We start from the raw sequence: 16,668 nt of genomic DNA on the forward strand, positions 1-16,668 counted from the left end.
CCAGCAATGGTCCATATGGCAAAACAAATGGAAATTGCTGGAATCCCAGGACAGGAGTTTCACCATTAACATTTCAGGCATTTTTCCTCAGCCTGAAGTGCTTGGCGTGTGATACCATATCTTACTTCTTCCATTTTTCTTGCTCATTTTCCTTGCAAAAAAATAGTCAACCAATATACTTGCACAACAAATAAACTAATAAAACACATAAGCAACTAATAAATTATCACAGAGAAACTCTGTGTTTGTTAGTTACATAGAAACCATTACTATTTTAGCAGCTCTGTCAAAGAACTGATGATTTGACATCTTTTTCACTATTTCTAAGTACAGAGATAAAAGAATGTAACTCACCAATTCCTGAGATAACAAAACACAGTTGAAACATGCCTACTTAGAGTCACAAGCCAAATATTTATTTTCAAGACTTTTTGGAGAATCTTTCAGTAGCAATATTTTCACAAAAGAAAGTAGATCATCTTAGATCCACTTGCTGGAATTTTGCAATTATTAAAACGTTCCTCACTTAAAATAATGAGAGTAAATTAATCAAAATAAAAGCCAAGCTGGAAAAGAGAATAATGTGCAGAAAATGATAGTGGGCTAGGAAAAGAAACTATCAGTAGCATGCGTGGTATCATGAGGGAAGAGCAGAGAAGCTTTGGGGACCAAGGTATTTCCGAGCTGTCAGTGTCAGCTGAAGGCAAAGGTCAGAGATGTCAGAGCCCACCTGGTAGCTGCTTTCCTTGGCATTCTTCACCCAGTATAATGCATTCATTTCCCTTACTCACTGAATGCCACAGCCAAACAAGGTGCGCTATAGTACTTCAGTGGCTTTTTGACAGGCTGGTAAGTTGAAGTCAGCCCAGGCCTTTCCCTGGCAGTTGATTTTGCTTAGTCAGATCTGGATTTTTCATGTATGGTTATTTTGTTTGACTTAATTGTTTACTTTATAATTGCTGCAAAAAAAAAAAAAAAGTGTAGCATTTGCTCTTAAGGTTTCACCAACAATAGAAGAGAACAGTTTTATCTTTATTGTTTCACAATGTACAGCAGGTAGGGATGAGAAAAATGAGAAACTATTTGTGAAGTCACAGTGTACTTTTAAAGGAAAAATACCATTCTAAAAGATGTTCAGAGATAAAAATCTCTCTTTTCCATTCTTATATATGCATAAGCATAAAAGGGCAGTGCAGAGAGGTAATTTATAATTTTCAAGTCTAATTAAAGTAACAAATCTAAAAATTCTGTGGCATATATTCAATTTTTTTTTTCTGAAGCGAAGAATTTGTACATTTTGGTTGGAATATTTGTCTTCTGAAGAATAAAAAAGCACTTAAAAGAAAGACCAAATAGATAGACATTTTCTTAAATCATAGATTATATTTACATGTACAGCAGTTGTGAGATGCAGCAGCAATCCATTTTTCCTGCTGAGGTTTTACTGCAAGATCAAAGAACAGAATCTCCAGTATAGCTTTTCTGTCACTGACACTAACTCTAAAGCAACATATTCCAACCTTCCATCTTTCAGTAGTTTCATGTACATCTTAATACAATTTCTTAGGGACCAGAGAGAAAATACTTTTAAAAGTCAACATGAAAGTGGTTTTCATTGACTCTTGACTCTTGTTTATGCTGTTTTTCTTCATCTACAGCAGTGTTTGCAATTCAGGCTATTTTAGTTGACATGGAGGGCTATGAGCAGGCTGAAGGATTCAGCAGCTGCAAATTACAGGATCAGCTGTCTGGAAGACTGAGTGAAGAGGGCAGTTGGCAGCCAAATGGAGTACAACCCCTATAGCCTGAGAAATTCCACAGTCAGTGCTACAGGAAAGCCCATGAGAGGATGACAAAATCTTTACCTTAATATCGCTATGAAACAGCGTAAAGATGAAAAAGCCTAGCTGACGTGTGAGATTAAAGATTATAAAAATGGTTTTGGCAGTGTTGCTTTCTAAAAATCTAATAATAGTATCTAAAAATTATATTATGATATGAGACTATATACTATTAAGATGGGGAAGATTTTGTCCACATATATGTATAGGCTCTATATTATTACAGGTGACCTGGAACTACGCTTATTTACAAACAGATGCCACTGGGTTATTACTTAAAAGTTTATGACTTATTTTATCTACCTGCCACTTCTGGTAAGAGCAATTGGCACTCATGGCAGCATTTATCTCATAACACTGCTGTTCTTTATTTATAAATAGAAAGTGTAAAAAGGCACAAAACAGTGTTCTGCTGGGTTTGCTCTATCTGATGCTGTCACCTGCAAGGAGTTAGGAAGAATGAGGAGAATGAAACCATGTTTGACCAGGTCTTGATGGTGAGCCTCAGTAAAATAATGAACTTACATAACATGACTTTTTTTGTGCAGTATATGAACTGTGTGAATTATTACAGAAAATTATTAAATTAAAAGCTGTTCTAGGTGTAATTATTTAATTTTACTGAATTATATGTAAATCTAGACATCAGGTACAGTAAAAATAAAAAGTTTTACTAGAACATGTGAGCTGGATTTGACTTTATATTCTTTCCTCTCGATATGCTTGGTTTGTGCCAGGCAAAAGATGCAAGTAAATGGGATGCAGATTTATTAATACTGTTCTGCTGAACACTAATCAGCATTAAGTTACACAGCAAAAGTTAGAATTTCCTTGTAATTATTTTCTCCAGAAGATTAGCATTAACTTTTACACAGTTATTCTGTCATTGGCACAGCCTTCACCTTCACACCATCATATGACATTTAAAATCAAGGAAAGGGGGTATCAGTAGGGCCCAAAATTAATTTTTTACAAGCTTTATGTAAGCCACCCATACTTCTATAATGTAAATCCTTTAAGAGCTGGTACTCTGTCTCTGTCTTTTACTGACATGGTAGTCTTGTATGATGAGATCAGAGAATGTGATTTTGGATGTGATCAAGTTCAGGCTTAGGTTCTCTCCATGTTAGTGAAGCTGTAAGGAGCTGTTAATTACCTTGTTAGTACATAAAGCACTTGGCTGTTGCTGTGTGCCACAGTAATCTGTGACTTTGCTTTTTGAGGAAAAATGAGCAACTTCTAGCAAGCCATGCAAAAATTAACAGCATATGTTCTTGAATATCTGCTTCTTTCAAACCCTGAGCGGTGCTGGGATTTGCATTTCACTACAAAGTTGGTTTGTTGTGGAAAGATTGTCTACTTCAGCAATTTGAGATGCTTTTATAGCTAGCATAATGGGACATCAAGAGAAAACCTGTTTGAAGTGTGGGTCTGAATTCTTGATTTAGAGTATTATCCAGATGCATTAGCCAGTATTTTCAGTACATTATCAAACAATTGTCAGAAGACACTTGTTAATTTTTAGTTCTTCCTATGGCTTTCTGTTTTCAGCCTCTTTGAGAATTCATATGGTAGTTGAATTCAGCATGTAACTGTATGTGTGAAGCTTAAAAATATTACAAACTTGTTTTGGAGTCTGGCACATCCTTAACTCGCTCACATAAATAGTCTAAATGGAGGTCTATTAAGTACTTTTCTTTAGACTGTGTCTAATTTACAAAATTACAGTTACTGGACACAATCTATTTTTTAATCACTGAAATGAAAATTAAATTGCTTTATGGCCAAGAGGGAAAAAACCCATTAACAATCTTGAAGTAAATGCAAATTGAGTTAAACTAATTAATTAGAAATATTCTTAAAGCATTTGAAGCAACACAGAATTACAGGTGTGCTTTTCAGTCATGTATCAGTTTTAGCTGGTTTAATGGATAATATGATCTTTTTCCAAAGCTCAGAGTTTTAGCTCTGCATGTTTGTAGCATTAGATGAGCACACTAATCTGATAACTAGAGTGTCCATTTGCTCACCTGGAAATGTGTGGATATTGGAAGCGCTGAGCACTTGTAGCAGTGCATGTTGGCAGGTGAGGCTGTGTGTGCTGTACTTGCAAACAGAGATGCTGCTTGTTACAGCAAGGGACTGAGGGTACAGGGGAAGAGATACTGCCTTTCTCTCAGTGCATCTGCAGTGATCTGCTCATTGTAACCCCAAAGTTTTGTGCTCATCTGCCATTTCTGAGAACTACTGCAGAGGACTTGATGTAATCATCAGTGTTTTATTAAAATGAATCCCTACCAATGGCACCTGATAACAGCTAATAGTGTACTATCTGTTGTACAAAATTTTTTAATATTATCTGGATATTTGATTTTGGTTTAATTTTTTGCATACATGCAATTACATATTAAATACTTTGTCTTTACTTTCATACTGAAGATGCCAAATCTGAACTTAAAGACAGTACTGTACTGTATTATTAATTTAGAAATAATCAAGTTTACTGATTTTCCTGTTATGCTACTGCCATACAAAACCCCAGTAATTTGAGACATAAGATTTCATTGTAATTGTCTGATAGAATTGTTTCAATAACAAATTTTAAATGCAAAATTATGATTATTTTCACTTTTATTTATACATCTATAAAGGAGATTTCAGAACGTTTGAATTAAATTAATTTTTTTTTAGTAAGTAGGTCTTGGATTTAAATATGTTATTAAGTCACCTTAATCTTAGTCACCTTAAGTCACTGCCAGAGACATTGGAAAAAGTCTTCTAGGGTCCAGAGCCAATTTTTTTCAGTATTTTAGTCACATTTCCTAACTTGTATATAACATGCTTTTTACACATAGTTTTCATACAGAAGTGTTACAGAGTGTTGTTTGCTCAACAGTATATGCCTAAATTTTCTTTAGCATTGTGATTCGTCCTTTCACAAGGAGAATGAGAGTAGATTGAAATTATTTTACTCTGTATGCAGTGCAACCTTAATAATTTGTAACATGAATTTTAAATTTGGAGGACACCATCCCATCAAAAGTTTAGCTTTATAACCTGGTAACCCATATTTTCTTTCTCCTTTCTCAACACAGCTGCTTCCAGCTTCTCTGTTTTCCCTCTTTCTCTTTTTCCACTTATCTACTGTTCAGTTTTGCGCCCAAAGCAGGACTATGCAAAAATCAGTGCCCTCTAACTATCACAGACAGCAATAGGTAGCAGAAATAGCTTATTCCCATTGAGTCTGTCCCAGAGTTTTGTCCTTCTTGGTTATAGAGATTAGATTTAAATTCTGTACAAATTAATATTTTTGATGATGGCACAGACCAGATTCTTTGCGTTTTAACTGGTGGGTATGTGTATGTGCATGTGTAGCAGAGAGGGAGATAGCTCCTGGCAATCTTATCACTTTCATTGCTATTGCTGTCTTCTAGGATGTCACTTTATGGTGTTAGTTTTCTGCTTGTGATTCATGTGATCTTGTTGTGCCATCCTTCTTTATTGTGTGCTGTCTCTGCACTTACTGAGCAGTACTGCCAAACAGGACAGCTGCTGGTTCAGTTGCTGTAGCATTGCCATGAATAAAAAAAAGGAAAAAAGTCTGGATGTATTAATTACAGTATATTTCCTCTATGAAAAAAATCTATTCTGCATTTAATTAAAAGTACATGAAAAGTAGATCTGATCTATGAAAGGACCATGCCTGTAGCTAAATATCTACTTTTTTTTTTTTTCCATTACAGGATATTTGTGAAGATATATCTGATCATGTTGAACAAATTCATGCTCTACTAGAGACTGAGTTTTCCCTGAAGCTTCTGTCTTACTCTGTCAATGTGATAGTCGATATCCATACAGTGCAACTGCTCTGGCACCAGCTACGTGTTTCTGTCCTGGTTCTGAGAGAACGAATTCTCCAGGGACTGCAGGATGCCAATGGAAACTACACCAGGCAGACTGATATTCTGCAAGCATTTTCTGAAGAGACTAAGGAGGTACAGTAACTAAATACAATTTGAAGGATTTTATCTGTGTTCCAAGCACATCATCCCTCTTGCACATTTAAAATTGCTAGTATGACAGTTTTAAAGATGACCTACTTCTAGATATTTTGCTAAATTGGTTTTAATTAAAAAAAAAATAGCTGATACCTGTTCTTTTGAACCAAATTAGTGCAAATTAAGATCAACTTTCAGAAGTGCCATACTAGTGGCAGTGTTTTCTAGCAATGTTTTCTCTTGATTGAAATATTTTTCAGAAAAGATTTGAAAGACTTACAGAGGGGCATCTGTTCCAAAGTTGTTCATCTGGTCACTTGGGTATTTAAGGTTTACAGCCAGTTCAAAAGTTAATTTCAGGGTGCTGTGATTTCTTCAGTGAAAGTTTAGACATTATCTTTCTGTATACACAAATGTGAAGCTTACAAAATGTTTCCAAAACTTTCCAGCCTAGGTCAACATTCCTCTATAGCAAGATGATGGTCTTTATTTGAGTGGCAATTTTGCATTATGCCTTTAAACAGTCACACATTTTTTCTGAGAAACAGTGATGCAAGAATGATACACTGTTTACTCTGTCCGTGTGCCAAATTTACATACCTGTAAATGGTTTGTAAAGCTGGGTTCATTTAACTAAAATACCTTTTCCTTTGAATTTATCGTTACTTAATTTACTTAATTAGAAGGACCCTACTGGCCTACTTTTTTAAACTTAAAGAAGATGGACATTTTTGATAGTTAGGGTAATTAATGGTTAATAGATAGCATGTTGAAGATTTTTTCATTTGCTGGTCCTAAGATTAAGATGAAATGCTTTTGTAATGGTTAGGTGCATTTACAGAAAGAGACCTCTAGATCAGTGACCTGTGAATTCTGTGACCTGTGGTACAGAGGAAGTCAGAAGTCCCCTAGACATGTCCTGAATTTCATATCACTTAAATTCAAAGAGAATGTGAATAATTCTCTGCACCATGTTGGGTTTTATATTTTTCTTTGGCACAACGAAGGGGGAAGTCCAGAAATCAGTGCTCAGAGATGCTCAGGCCCACCTTCCACACCCCCTCTTCCAGATGTGTACTTACCTGGCTCTTTCAGATTCAGTTTCTGCTTTGCCCTTGCTGGTAAAATGCTGGCAGGGCTGAAGGAAATCTACTCTTGTCTTTATACCCAGGTTTGTGAATCAATGGGGAGTCATTATTTTATGACAAGGACATGGTAATTTCAAGACATAAAGAAGCTGCATATTCAGATACTAAGAAACAGGAAATGTTCCATCTGGATCTGATTACAACTGCTGTAATAAACATCCCTGCTATAGAGAGAAGGGCTGACTGAGGAAGAAAAGATTATTTTTCAGTAGGGAAAACACATGTTGCCAGATAGGCTTACATGGTACTATGACATGAAATATACTGACATCAATTTTTTTTTATTCACCCCAATTAAAACATAAATAATATTTGATAAATTTAATGGCTAGCAATAGCAGGGATTTTTTAAAATTGATATAAAATGGATATAAAATTTCTGCCCTGTTGCTTGAAAAGGTCCACAGAAATTGCTCTGCAATTTCTAACCTTCAGGTACTCAAGCTTTTTATGAGGTATAATGATACTGGCTTTAGTTGATGAAAATAAAAAATACATAAAATGTAATGTAGGGACAATTGTATCTACTCTTACCCATCTTTTTTTTTTTTTTTTTTAGTGTTTGGATTTTTAAAGGAAGGATTACTACATGAAAAGGAAAAAAAATTAACTATGGCATTCCCATTGGTGGCCATACAAATAATTAAATTTTATATTTTTTCTGAGATAAAAGCAATAAAAGCATGATAATACTGGCATTAAATAAAACTCATCTGAAGCACACATTTCAGAGGCTGCTTGGAAAATGACCAAGTAAGATGGTTTGATGCACATGATTGTAAGTTTTATTAATGTTAATAAACACATTTTTAAGAGACAAAGGAATGGAGCTTATTATTCAGAAAAAATGAAGGCCTTTAGGGCCTTGGAAAGGTTTTGATTTATATATGGTTTTACAGTTCCTAATAATTTCCTGAGATTAGAAGGACAATGCAGCTTGTTTAGTCACTATTTTCCTTAACAAATGCAGCTCCAATATAAAAATTTGACAGATTTATTGAAAATTCCCCTTTTAATTCTGAGCTGTTGACAATGCCAAATTTGTGGCATGGGATCTACATCTGGATATAATTTGCTAAGGAAGAGATACGTGCAGTATCCAAGACTATGGCTGATAACTACCCTTCTAGTAAATTTTTTCTATAAATATTTTTATCTTGAAGATTTTATTCTATTTTTACTTTAAGTGGAGGGTGGGGGGGTGGATGGAGTACGGGGCTCAGATATTGTATGTTTTTCTCTTTATGGGTGTTGGCAAACAATAGCCTTCTTTATCAATATAATTCCTGTTCAGACCAAATCCATGTAGTTTACTGTGATATGAAGAGATTACATGGTTACTGCACCTTCTTCAAGCAAGATGCTAAGGGTCTTTAAACTATGGATTTGGGCAGTGTAGTGAGACAGGTTGTTCCAGAGAATAATTCAGACATAACCTATTGCAGATACTCAGGAGTTTGCTTCAAAAAAACTATTATGAGAACAAATCTGGAAAGAAGGACCAGTATACTGATCTACATGTAAAATTAGAATCCTAGAACATTAATTTCTCCCCTTCATGATATTTTTTAAAGTAGCCTCTATAAGCAAAAGTCCTGTATATTAGAAGATCTACTGAAAATTTGCTTACACTGTATACTAAATATAATTTTGCTGTGAATGTTTTTTATCAGGCAGTTTTGGATCTTAATCTCATCAATTTTTTAACTGTCCTTCAAAAAATACCAAAATATTTATAAGCATAATTTGACTTTGATCTTAAAATCTCATTTGCCACCTGAGATGGTCTCCTCTGGCTATGTCCATGTTTCTGAGATTTAAGGGCTTCCATTGAGAAAATATTGACAAGGGAGCATGTCAGGCTGGAGGCTTAACATGATAGTTGCTTTTCCTTGTGCCATTCTTCATTTGTGCTCTAAATATCCGGCAAATAAATTTTCAGGTGATAATGCTACAAAAAAAGTGAAATGTAATTAGCAGTCTCTATCTTATAATTATGGGAACAAATGTCCATCAGTGCTGCATGAGGCTTGGAAAAAACATTCTACCGATCAACTGAAAGATGGTAGAACAGCATGGATTTTTGAGAAAACAAGATTAACAAGGAGACTAGTACACTCAGCGGCCCCCAAGGTACCCTCCCTCCTGTTTGATGTAGTTAACACAGGAAATACTTCAAGTCTGCTGTATAGAACTTCTGAATCCCCACCTACACAGTAAGTAAAACTGAAAGCAGAATTAAATGAGGAAAATACCAATACAAAAGTGAGTTGCTGTTTTAGGTAGCTTGCTGTACCAGACTGAAATGAAGCATTTTTCCACTTACTGCCATTTTTAATTCTCAAATGCTTCAGAATGGTTACCTTATTACAGGGTACTGCAAAAAGAGACAAGTCAGTGATGAACCCTTCTCTAGATGTTAGGCAATGAAACACAGGAATTGTTTTTTGTTTCATTATTTTGTGTGTTCTGTGTATCAAGATTAATATTTAAAAAAAAACCCACAACCATTTCTTTGTGTATTTCAGGATCGTCTTGACTCTTTAACTGAAGTTGATGATTCTGGACAGTTAACCATCAAATGTTCTCAAAATTACTTGTCCCTGGATTGTGGTATTACTGCATTTGAACTATCTGACTACAGTCCTAGTGAAGATTTGCTTGGTGCTCTGGATGACATGACCTCCAGTCAAGGGAAAGCAAAATCATTTGAATCCTGGAACTACAGTGAGATGGATAAGGAATTTCCAGGACTTATCAGAAGTGTGGGCTTACTTGCAGTAGCAACGGATTCTATTGCTTCCCAGTGTAATGAAGCTTTGAAGGAGAAAGAAAATCATGTACCTCTTTCAGCAGAAGATGGAGAAGAAACCAAAGACAAGAAAGCATCACATGATCTCTCACTAGCATCTCCTGGAAATTCCTCTCTTTCTAAAGGACCTTTCTCTGAAAATGATGTTTTACCTACTGACAGCAAAGCAGTTTCCATATCAAAGAATCTAGAGTGCAATCGTCCACAGCACACTGGTGAAAATATCAAACACTCTCACTGTGAAAATTCAACACCTAAGAGGTCCATAAGAGACTGCTTTAACTATAATGAAGACTCTCCTACACAGCCTACATTGCCAAAAAGAGGTCTGTTTCTGAAAGATGATGTGTTTAAAGAGTATATGGAAGCCAACAATTTAAAAAAGCAAATCTCTCAAATAGTTAAAAATGAAATGAGTAGAAGTACACCCTCATTGTTAGATCCACCAGACAGGTCCAAGCTTTGCCTAGCTTTACAGCCACCCTATACTAACAGTCCATCTGCAGTTAGTCAGTCGTATGATTGCTTAAATACAATAAGTGATAAGAATCTTGAGTACACAATAAATAATCACTTCAAAGACAGTCCCATAATTCTAGGAAAGTGTACTTTCTACAACAGTAAGGAAAAATCAAAGCACAAGAAGTCTCATGATTCTCCTGAGAAAGTGAAAACTGACAGAACACCTGGAAGTATGTGTAAAACAGCTCCATCAACCCAGGTCAAAAAAAGAGGGTGTTCTCTGCAGAATGGAATTACTTCTCATAGCTCTAAGTCTCTGGAGGAGACAGAAACAGATTCTTCTGCATCGTCAGATACTTGTTACCAGAGAGATCCAAATGGGCAATCACAAGGTAAAACTGAGCCCTTCAGCTCACCAACACGTAGCCAAAACAGCGCTTCCTCAGCTGGTTCTGAGCTTTCCAGCTCATCCCCTCTTCTACTGAGAAGAAAGAAAAATAAAAGCTTATCTTCAACACCACACTATGCTCAAAAAACCACTAAGGACAACGAGGTGTGGTATGGATCTGATGAATATTTAGCACTTCCTTCACATCTCAAACAGACTGAAGTATTAGCTTTAAAACTTGAAAATTTGACAAAGTTGCTGCCCCAAAAGCCCAGAAGAGAAACCATTCAAAACATTGATGACTGGGAGTTGTCAGAAATGAACTCAGATTCAGAAATGTATCCAACATACCAGACAAAAAAGCACAAAAAAAGGGGTAGAATTTCACCAAGTTCTTCAAGTGATATAGTATCCTCCTTAGGTGACAGTATTGAATCTGGGCCTCTCAGTGATATTCTCTCTGATGAAGATCTTTGTATGCCTGTATCTTGCATTAAAAAATACATTGAAGAAAAGTCAGAAAGGACTGCTGCCACTCAGCCCACAGGGAATGAGACTTCTCCTTCAAATAAATCAGCTTTAATTCATCAACTGATGCAAGATATACAACATCAAGAGAATTATGAAACCATATGGGAAAAAATTGAGGTAAGGCAATAATCCTATGTTCTTTTACTATGTTCTTGAGAAGCCTGTATGTGGAGATGGAGCTCCTGGCAGGGATAAGGTTGCTTTTTTGTTTTCTTCTAATGCTGAAAATCATCTTATCTGGTGACTGCCAGGAGAAGAGAAGAGCAGCAATTATTGTAATTATAATGGACTGAGCTTAACTTTAACTAACTAAACAGGATTTGCCTATATTATTTTACTTACATCAATGCCTTTAACCTTGGTAAAACATTATTTTACCAACAGCACTTCTCTTTGCCAGGATTGGGTACATGGTTATTTTTTTGTAGGAAAGGTAAAATAAAGTTAGAGAATCAGAGATCTTTGCTGTATTTAAATGAAATTACCCTTGATATTATCTGCCTATTTTGTTCATTAAAATGATTTGATTTAGTCCAAGAATAGGAATCTTGATTCCTGTCAAATTAGGTATAATAGCAACACTTCTTTTTAATTAGTTCTCTTCCCTTGCAGTGATTATTTTCCCTCCTGTGTTGGTGGAACTAAGCATCGCTTTATTAACTTATATACTCCTTCCTAAATAATAGCAGTGTATGAGTGTAATATGCTAGAGCAATAATTGTATACTATTCCATTAAACTTCAGATGAGATGGGACTTCACTGAGAAGTCTTTTTGAGAATAAAGATAAACTTTGGAAAGTGAGGTGAATTTGAATGAATAATCAAATAAAGACCTAGCCACCTCACTAATATAATTCTTCGATCATTCACAGTAAATGTTTCTTTCAGTTTTCTGATTCATTTGTCTTCCTGGCCATTGCAGAGAACTCTTCACTTCAGAAGATTTCATGTCCATCCTCAATGACATTTAAGTTTTCAGAAAAGAAAGCCCCATCTCTATTGGATTTCAAAATGCTTTAAAATTCATAACACATGTGTTAAAGGGTGATGTTGGCATCTAAATGCTAAATCTGATATCTGCAATATCTTCTGTGTTATCAGGTTGTGTATGAGCTGAAAAAAAATGACTAGTTTTATATGGCCAGAAAGTCCTTCTTACCAAGCACAATTTCTGTAACTTTTGAAGGCATGGGAAATATTATGACTAGTAGGGAAATAGTTGAGCTGGAGATATTTGAATATAAAGTAGTGGTAGAAAATACAGAAAGAGAAATTTCTTCTGAAACAAATGAGGGTGCAGCAGCTGTCAGCTGTAAAGAGCAGTGTGTAACGATGCAAACTTCTGCCTCTGTCTTTATGGGTGGGGCTCATCTTCTAGACTTTGATTAAAGCACTGTCTTAGTAAGTGCAAATTGTTCCTGTCCTTGAGTCTGTGTAGTGTTGAAAATTAATCCAGCTGAAGCTGACAGATACAGAGCCCTTCATTCTGTGAAAGCAACAAAGCCCATCAAAGCTGCTTGTGAATACTTAAGATGCTGTCTTTCAAATGACACTGCAAGAGCCTGTTTAAGAATGGGATTGTTGAGTGTCTAGGGACCAGTGCCTTCGACTAGATGTTGACTTCCTCTTGGCACGAAACAGGTGGCAGAGAAACTTCTTGTATCCTACTCTCAAATCACCGTATTTATTTTTATCAAACTTTTTGAAAAGGTAATTCTCCTTTGAGGGGCCGTCTATCTTTGTGTGAGTCCTTGCAGCTGCAGTTCAATCCTACCAGAATGGAGAAGTAAGAATCAGCTGTAACAACTGAGTGCAGCTGTAAACACCCTCTTCCCCTCCATCCTTTCCTCACCTTCTCTGGGGAGAGGATTGAGCTTGTGACAGCAATTAAAAGTCATTAGCTTTTCTGTGGCCAGGGTAAACCCTTCTAGCTAGTGACTCCAGCTGCTGCTCTTGTCCTTGAGAAACTTGACTGCTGCTGACACTGCACTTTCTACAATTTCTTAGTGTTTCTGGTTGTGATAAATGTTTGGAAAATGTTAATGTGGAATTTGAAAATAATCTTGTGAAGTGTGTTTGGCTCATAGTAAAAGAAGGGCTTTAAACAGAAAGAAGAGCAGATGCAAAAGGACTGCTAGGAAGAGAGAGCTCAGTATTCCATCAGCTTAAAAGCAGCACATAAGTTTCATATGTCACTAAATGTGCTTCCTGAGTGGTGAATAAAAATAACCAGATGAAAATTTTTGAAACACTTAAGAAAAAATATACTATTGTAAAGAAATATAAGTTTCCCCCAAGCTGCTTATTTACCCAAGTTTTTCTGTTGTTGCTAGTTAGAGTATCAGTTTGAGAATGCTTCAAGGTTTGCTTTCTGTGAGAAAGCTAAGCTTTCCTTAATATCATATTAACAATTGGCTTTTCCCCCCATTTTTATGTGCAAACTGAAAAATTGGGAGCAAAAACTTATTTTGAGCTGATCTAATGCCAATATATTTTCAATCATTTTATGTGACTAAAATATAGTAACAATAAAGTAACCTTGTTAAGGCAGTTTTATCTCTTTTACTGGAAATTGATACTAGATTGACTATACTGATACCCTTGTGCTGTAATATTTGGTCATTGATAATTCCATCTACTTGTTTTTGGAGGGCACTATTAAAAAGGTTAGACATGTAACCATTTGCAAGACACTTCATTTAAGTGAAGATGTGTTTGCTTTGTAGGCCTCAGGGTTAATTGTATGGAGCACATAGCTGTTTTATTTTGTTTTTGTTATTGTGTTGTTGTTGTATAGATTTATAGCTTGTTTTATCACAGGTTCCATTTTTGAAAGAGGCAGCTGAATTTCCTCTGCAAGAAGAAATTTGATATTGATTGATCCCATATTTTCAGTTCATCGCATTTCATAAACTTGTCCTGAACTCCATTGGCTCCATATGTTGTCTGTGTATCCCAGTCAGTCTTAGCATCCCACCTTCTGGATGTGATAAGGAGATAAAATAATGCTGCTCTATGAGTTTTTCAGCTGTCAGTTACAGCATGCCCCAGGGCTCCTACAGCAGAGATGAATAAAAATTTTACTGCCTTCCAGGACCCAGGCAGGGAACCCCTCACCCTTCTGTAACCATTTACCCCTCCTGAACCCAGGATGCCCCAGGAGAGCAGAGATCTAAGACCCCTGTTTCAAATTGTAGTAATGGGAATAACTTTCCTGTTAAGGAGAACCTAAGGATCAGTGCAGCCTGTAGAGGAGAGTGCCATATCATATCTAAACTTGTTACAGTGACAAATAGCTGGTCTGTTCCGGTGGGAAAGATTTCCATTTTTAGAGAATAGTCATAAAAAGTAACTAAATGGTAGACTTCTGCAAGTGCTTAATGGACTTGATAGAGAGCAAGTTTGCATTGCAGATGTGGCTGGAAGTCCATTTGAGTAGTGGAGAGCCAGTTTGTTAAAAAAAGGGTTGGAGAGCTGACTCAGAGGGGAAATAATTTGTTTAGGTTGAAAGGGGACAGAGTTGCTTCTGGACAGAGTGGACTGAAAACACACCAGTATAGCTAAGGTAGAAGCTGGACTGCTTTAGGGGAAGTTTACTCATGTTTGGAGGTGATGAGAGGGAAAAGCCTGCACAGAGGTCAAATGCGGTTTGAGCTGTGGGGCTAAGGTAGTGAAAAACAAATAGGAACTGAAAACTCTAATGAAGCTTGGCAACAAAGAGAAACATGGAACTGAATCGGGGGAAGAAAGCAAATATGTAATGTCAGAATGGGAGGAAGAAAGCAAACATAATCAACATAGCACAGACCTGGCTTTTTTGAATTACCAGATAAAGGATTTTTAAAGTGTTGTAGTGCTCCCCTTATATCTCTTGCTTTCAATAACTTAGTGCTTCTAATATTTGCTCCTTTAAAATAAATGACTTTCATTGTTTTCCTAACAGTATGCTTGCCAAAATCTGTTCATTTCTGAATCTTACTTACACTGCTTCATACAATTTAGATTGAAATACTGCTTTTGGTTGATGACCAGTTTATAAAAAACAGTAAGTGAAAGAGGTATCAGATCCAGAAATTCCTTGGCAGCTCTGCAGTTTTCTCAGCAGTCTTGCTGCTTGGTGCAGCATAATTGAAAATGTCACTTCACATTTTGTACTGAGAGACAAGTTTGTGCTTTGCTGTTTTGAGTCTGATGACGCTCCCCTGCTTCATAAGTCTTCAAGCTGGTTAAACCATTATTAAGCAATAATATTGTATACATATGGAACTCAGATTTAGGCAGACAAATAGAGCTTTGCTAGAAGATACTGAAATACAGTGAGCCCTCTGTTCCTCCAAAACACTTAGTTCCTAACAGTCTGCTTGAATTTTAAACAGCTCCTCCAAGTACATTCACTTTTTTTTTTTGGCATTTGCTTTACCAGAAATAGTTTGAGGATGTTTGAAACCAGTAATTTCCAAAAAAATGGCAGCTTCTATCTAAGCTGTGAGAATTCTGTATTTTTAATTCTGCAACTGATTGCAGGAAGTATGCTTCCTTAATGAAACATATCTATTGTGAAGCATACGCTTGTTCAGAATGGTTTGAATTTCCCCTGTGAAGACCTCAGAATGATTTGGCAGTGAGTAGTTTTAGATCAGGGATTTTTTACATTCAGGATTTGGCCAGTCATTCCTAATAATTTGTGGTGGGGGGAAGGGAAGGGAGGGGAAGAGAGAGGGAGAGAAAGAAATAGAAAGAAATCTGCTCCCAAATAATTTTAGTGGCATTGCTTTGAGAGTATGTCTTCACTAGCATTTAGAACTAATGGTAGTGGATATGCCTGTATCCAGTCTTTGGCTCACATCTACCGTGAGACCTTTGACTGCAAAAAGCTTCATAATTCTGTCCTTTTTTGTACATATTTGGATACCACAGGGATGGCTATAAACAGCTTAGATGAACCAAGAAGCAGCTGCTTTTGCATAAATGTTTGTGAGCCCTCCATTTGCATTCTTACACAGTCAGGTCAGCCTTATCTGACCATTGGCTTTATGACCTAGAGTCATGTCTTAATTGTCTATACCACAGCGTAGCCACAAGCTACAGTCAGAGCCATCCACATTATGTATTTGTGAACTGGAAACTTTCTTGATATTGGTTGAGGATCTGTGGATCTCTGCTATAAGGCTAAGGGGTGTAAAAGGGTTGAAGGTGGAGAGATGGAAGAGTAAGACTGCAAGAAGTGAACTTCTTGCTCTCACTGTAGTGAAGGATAGGCAGGAAGGTGAGCAGTGAGTGCCAGGTGACTTACCTGGATAGCCAACAGAGGCTCCAGATTCAACAGGGACACAGCTGTAATTTGGACACTGGTGACTTCAAGGTGATCTTATGATATACTTGTTTCTATCAGTGCAGAGAAGCTCTGTTGTCTGTGATTGTTTGGTGCATTCAGTGTTCTCATGAGGGCAGAGAAAGACATGCAGAAACCACTGAAGTAGGTTTGGA

The 16,668-nt window shown here is 36.4% G+C and overlaps 1 protein-coding gene across 4 annotated transcripts in view; it reads left to right on the forward strand.

Annotated features, from left to right (window-relative positions):
• Positions 1-16,668, forward strand: part of AKAP6 (A-kinase anchoring protein 6) — a 258,458-nt gene that overhangs the window by 74,709 nt on the left and 167,081 nt on the right. For all 4 annotated transcript variants that reach the window (XM_038139050.1, XM_038139053.1, XM_038139052.1 and 1 more), the window contains 2 exons: positions 5,585-5,836; positions 9,516-11,297. In XM_038139050.1, the coding sequence (XP_037994978.1) occupies positions 5,585-5,836; positions 9,516-11,297 (2,034 nt within the window). The remainder of the gene's footprint in view (positions 1-5,584; positions 5,837-9,515; positions 11,298-16,668) is intronic.

This window comes from Motacilla alba, chromosome 5 (assembly GCF_015832195.1).
Source record: "Motacilla alba alba isolate MOTALB_02 chromosome 5, Motacilla_alba_V1.0_pri, whole genome shotgun sequence".
Classification (NCBI taxonomy): domain Eukaryota; kingdom Metazoa; phylum Chordata; class Aves; order Passeriformes; family Motacillidae; genus Motacilla; species Motacilla alba.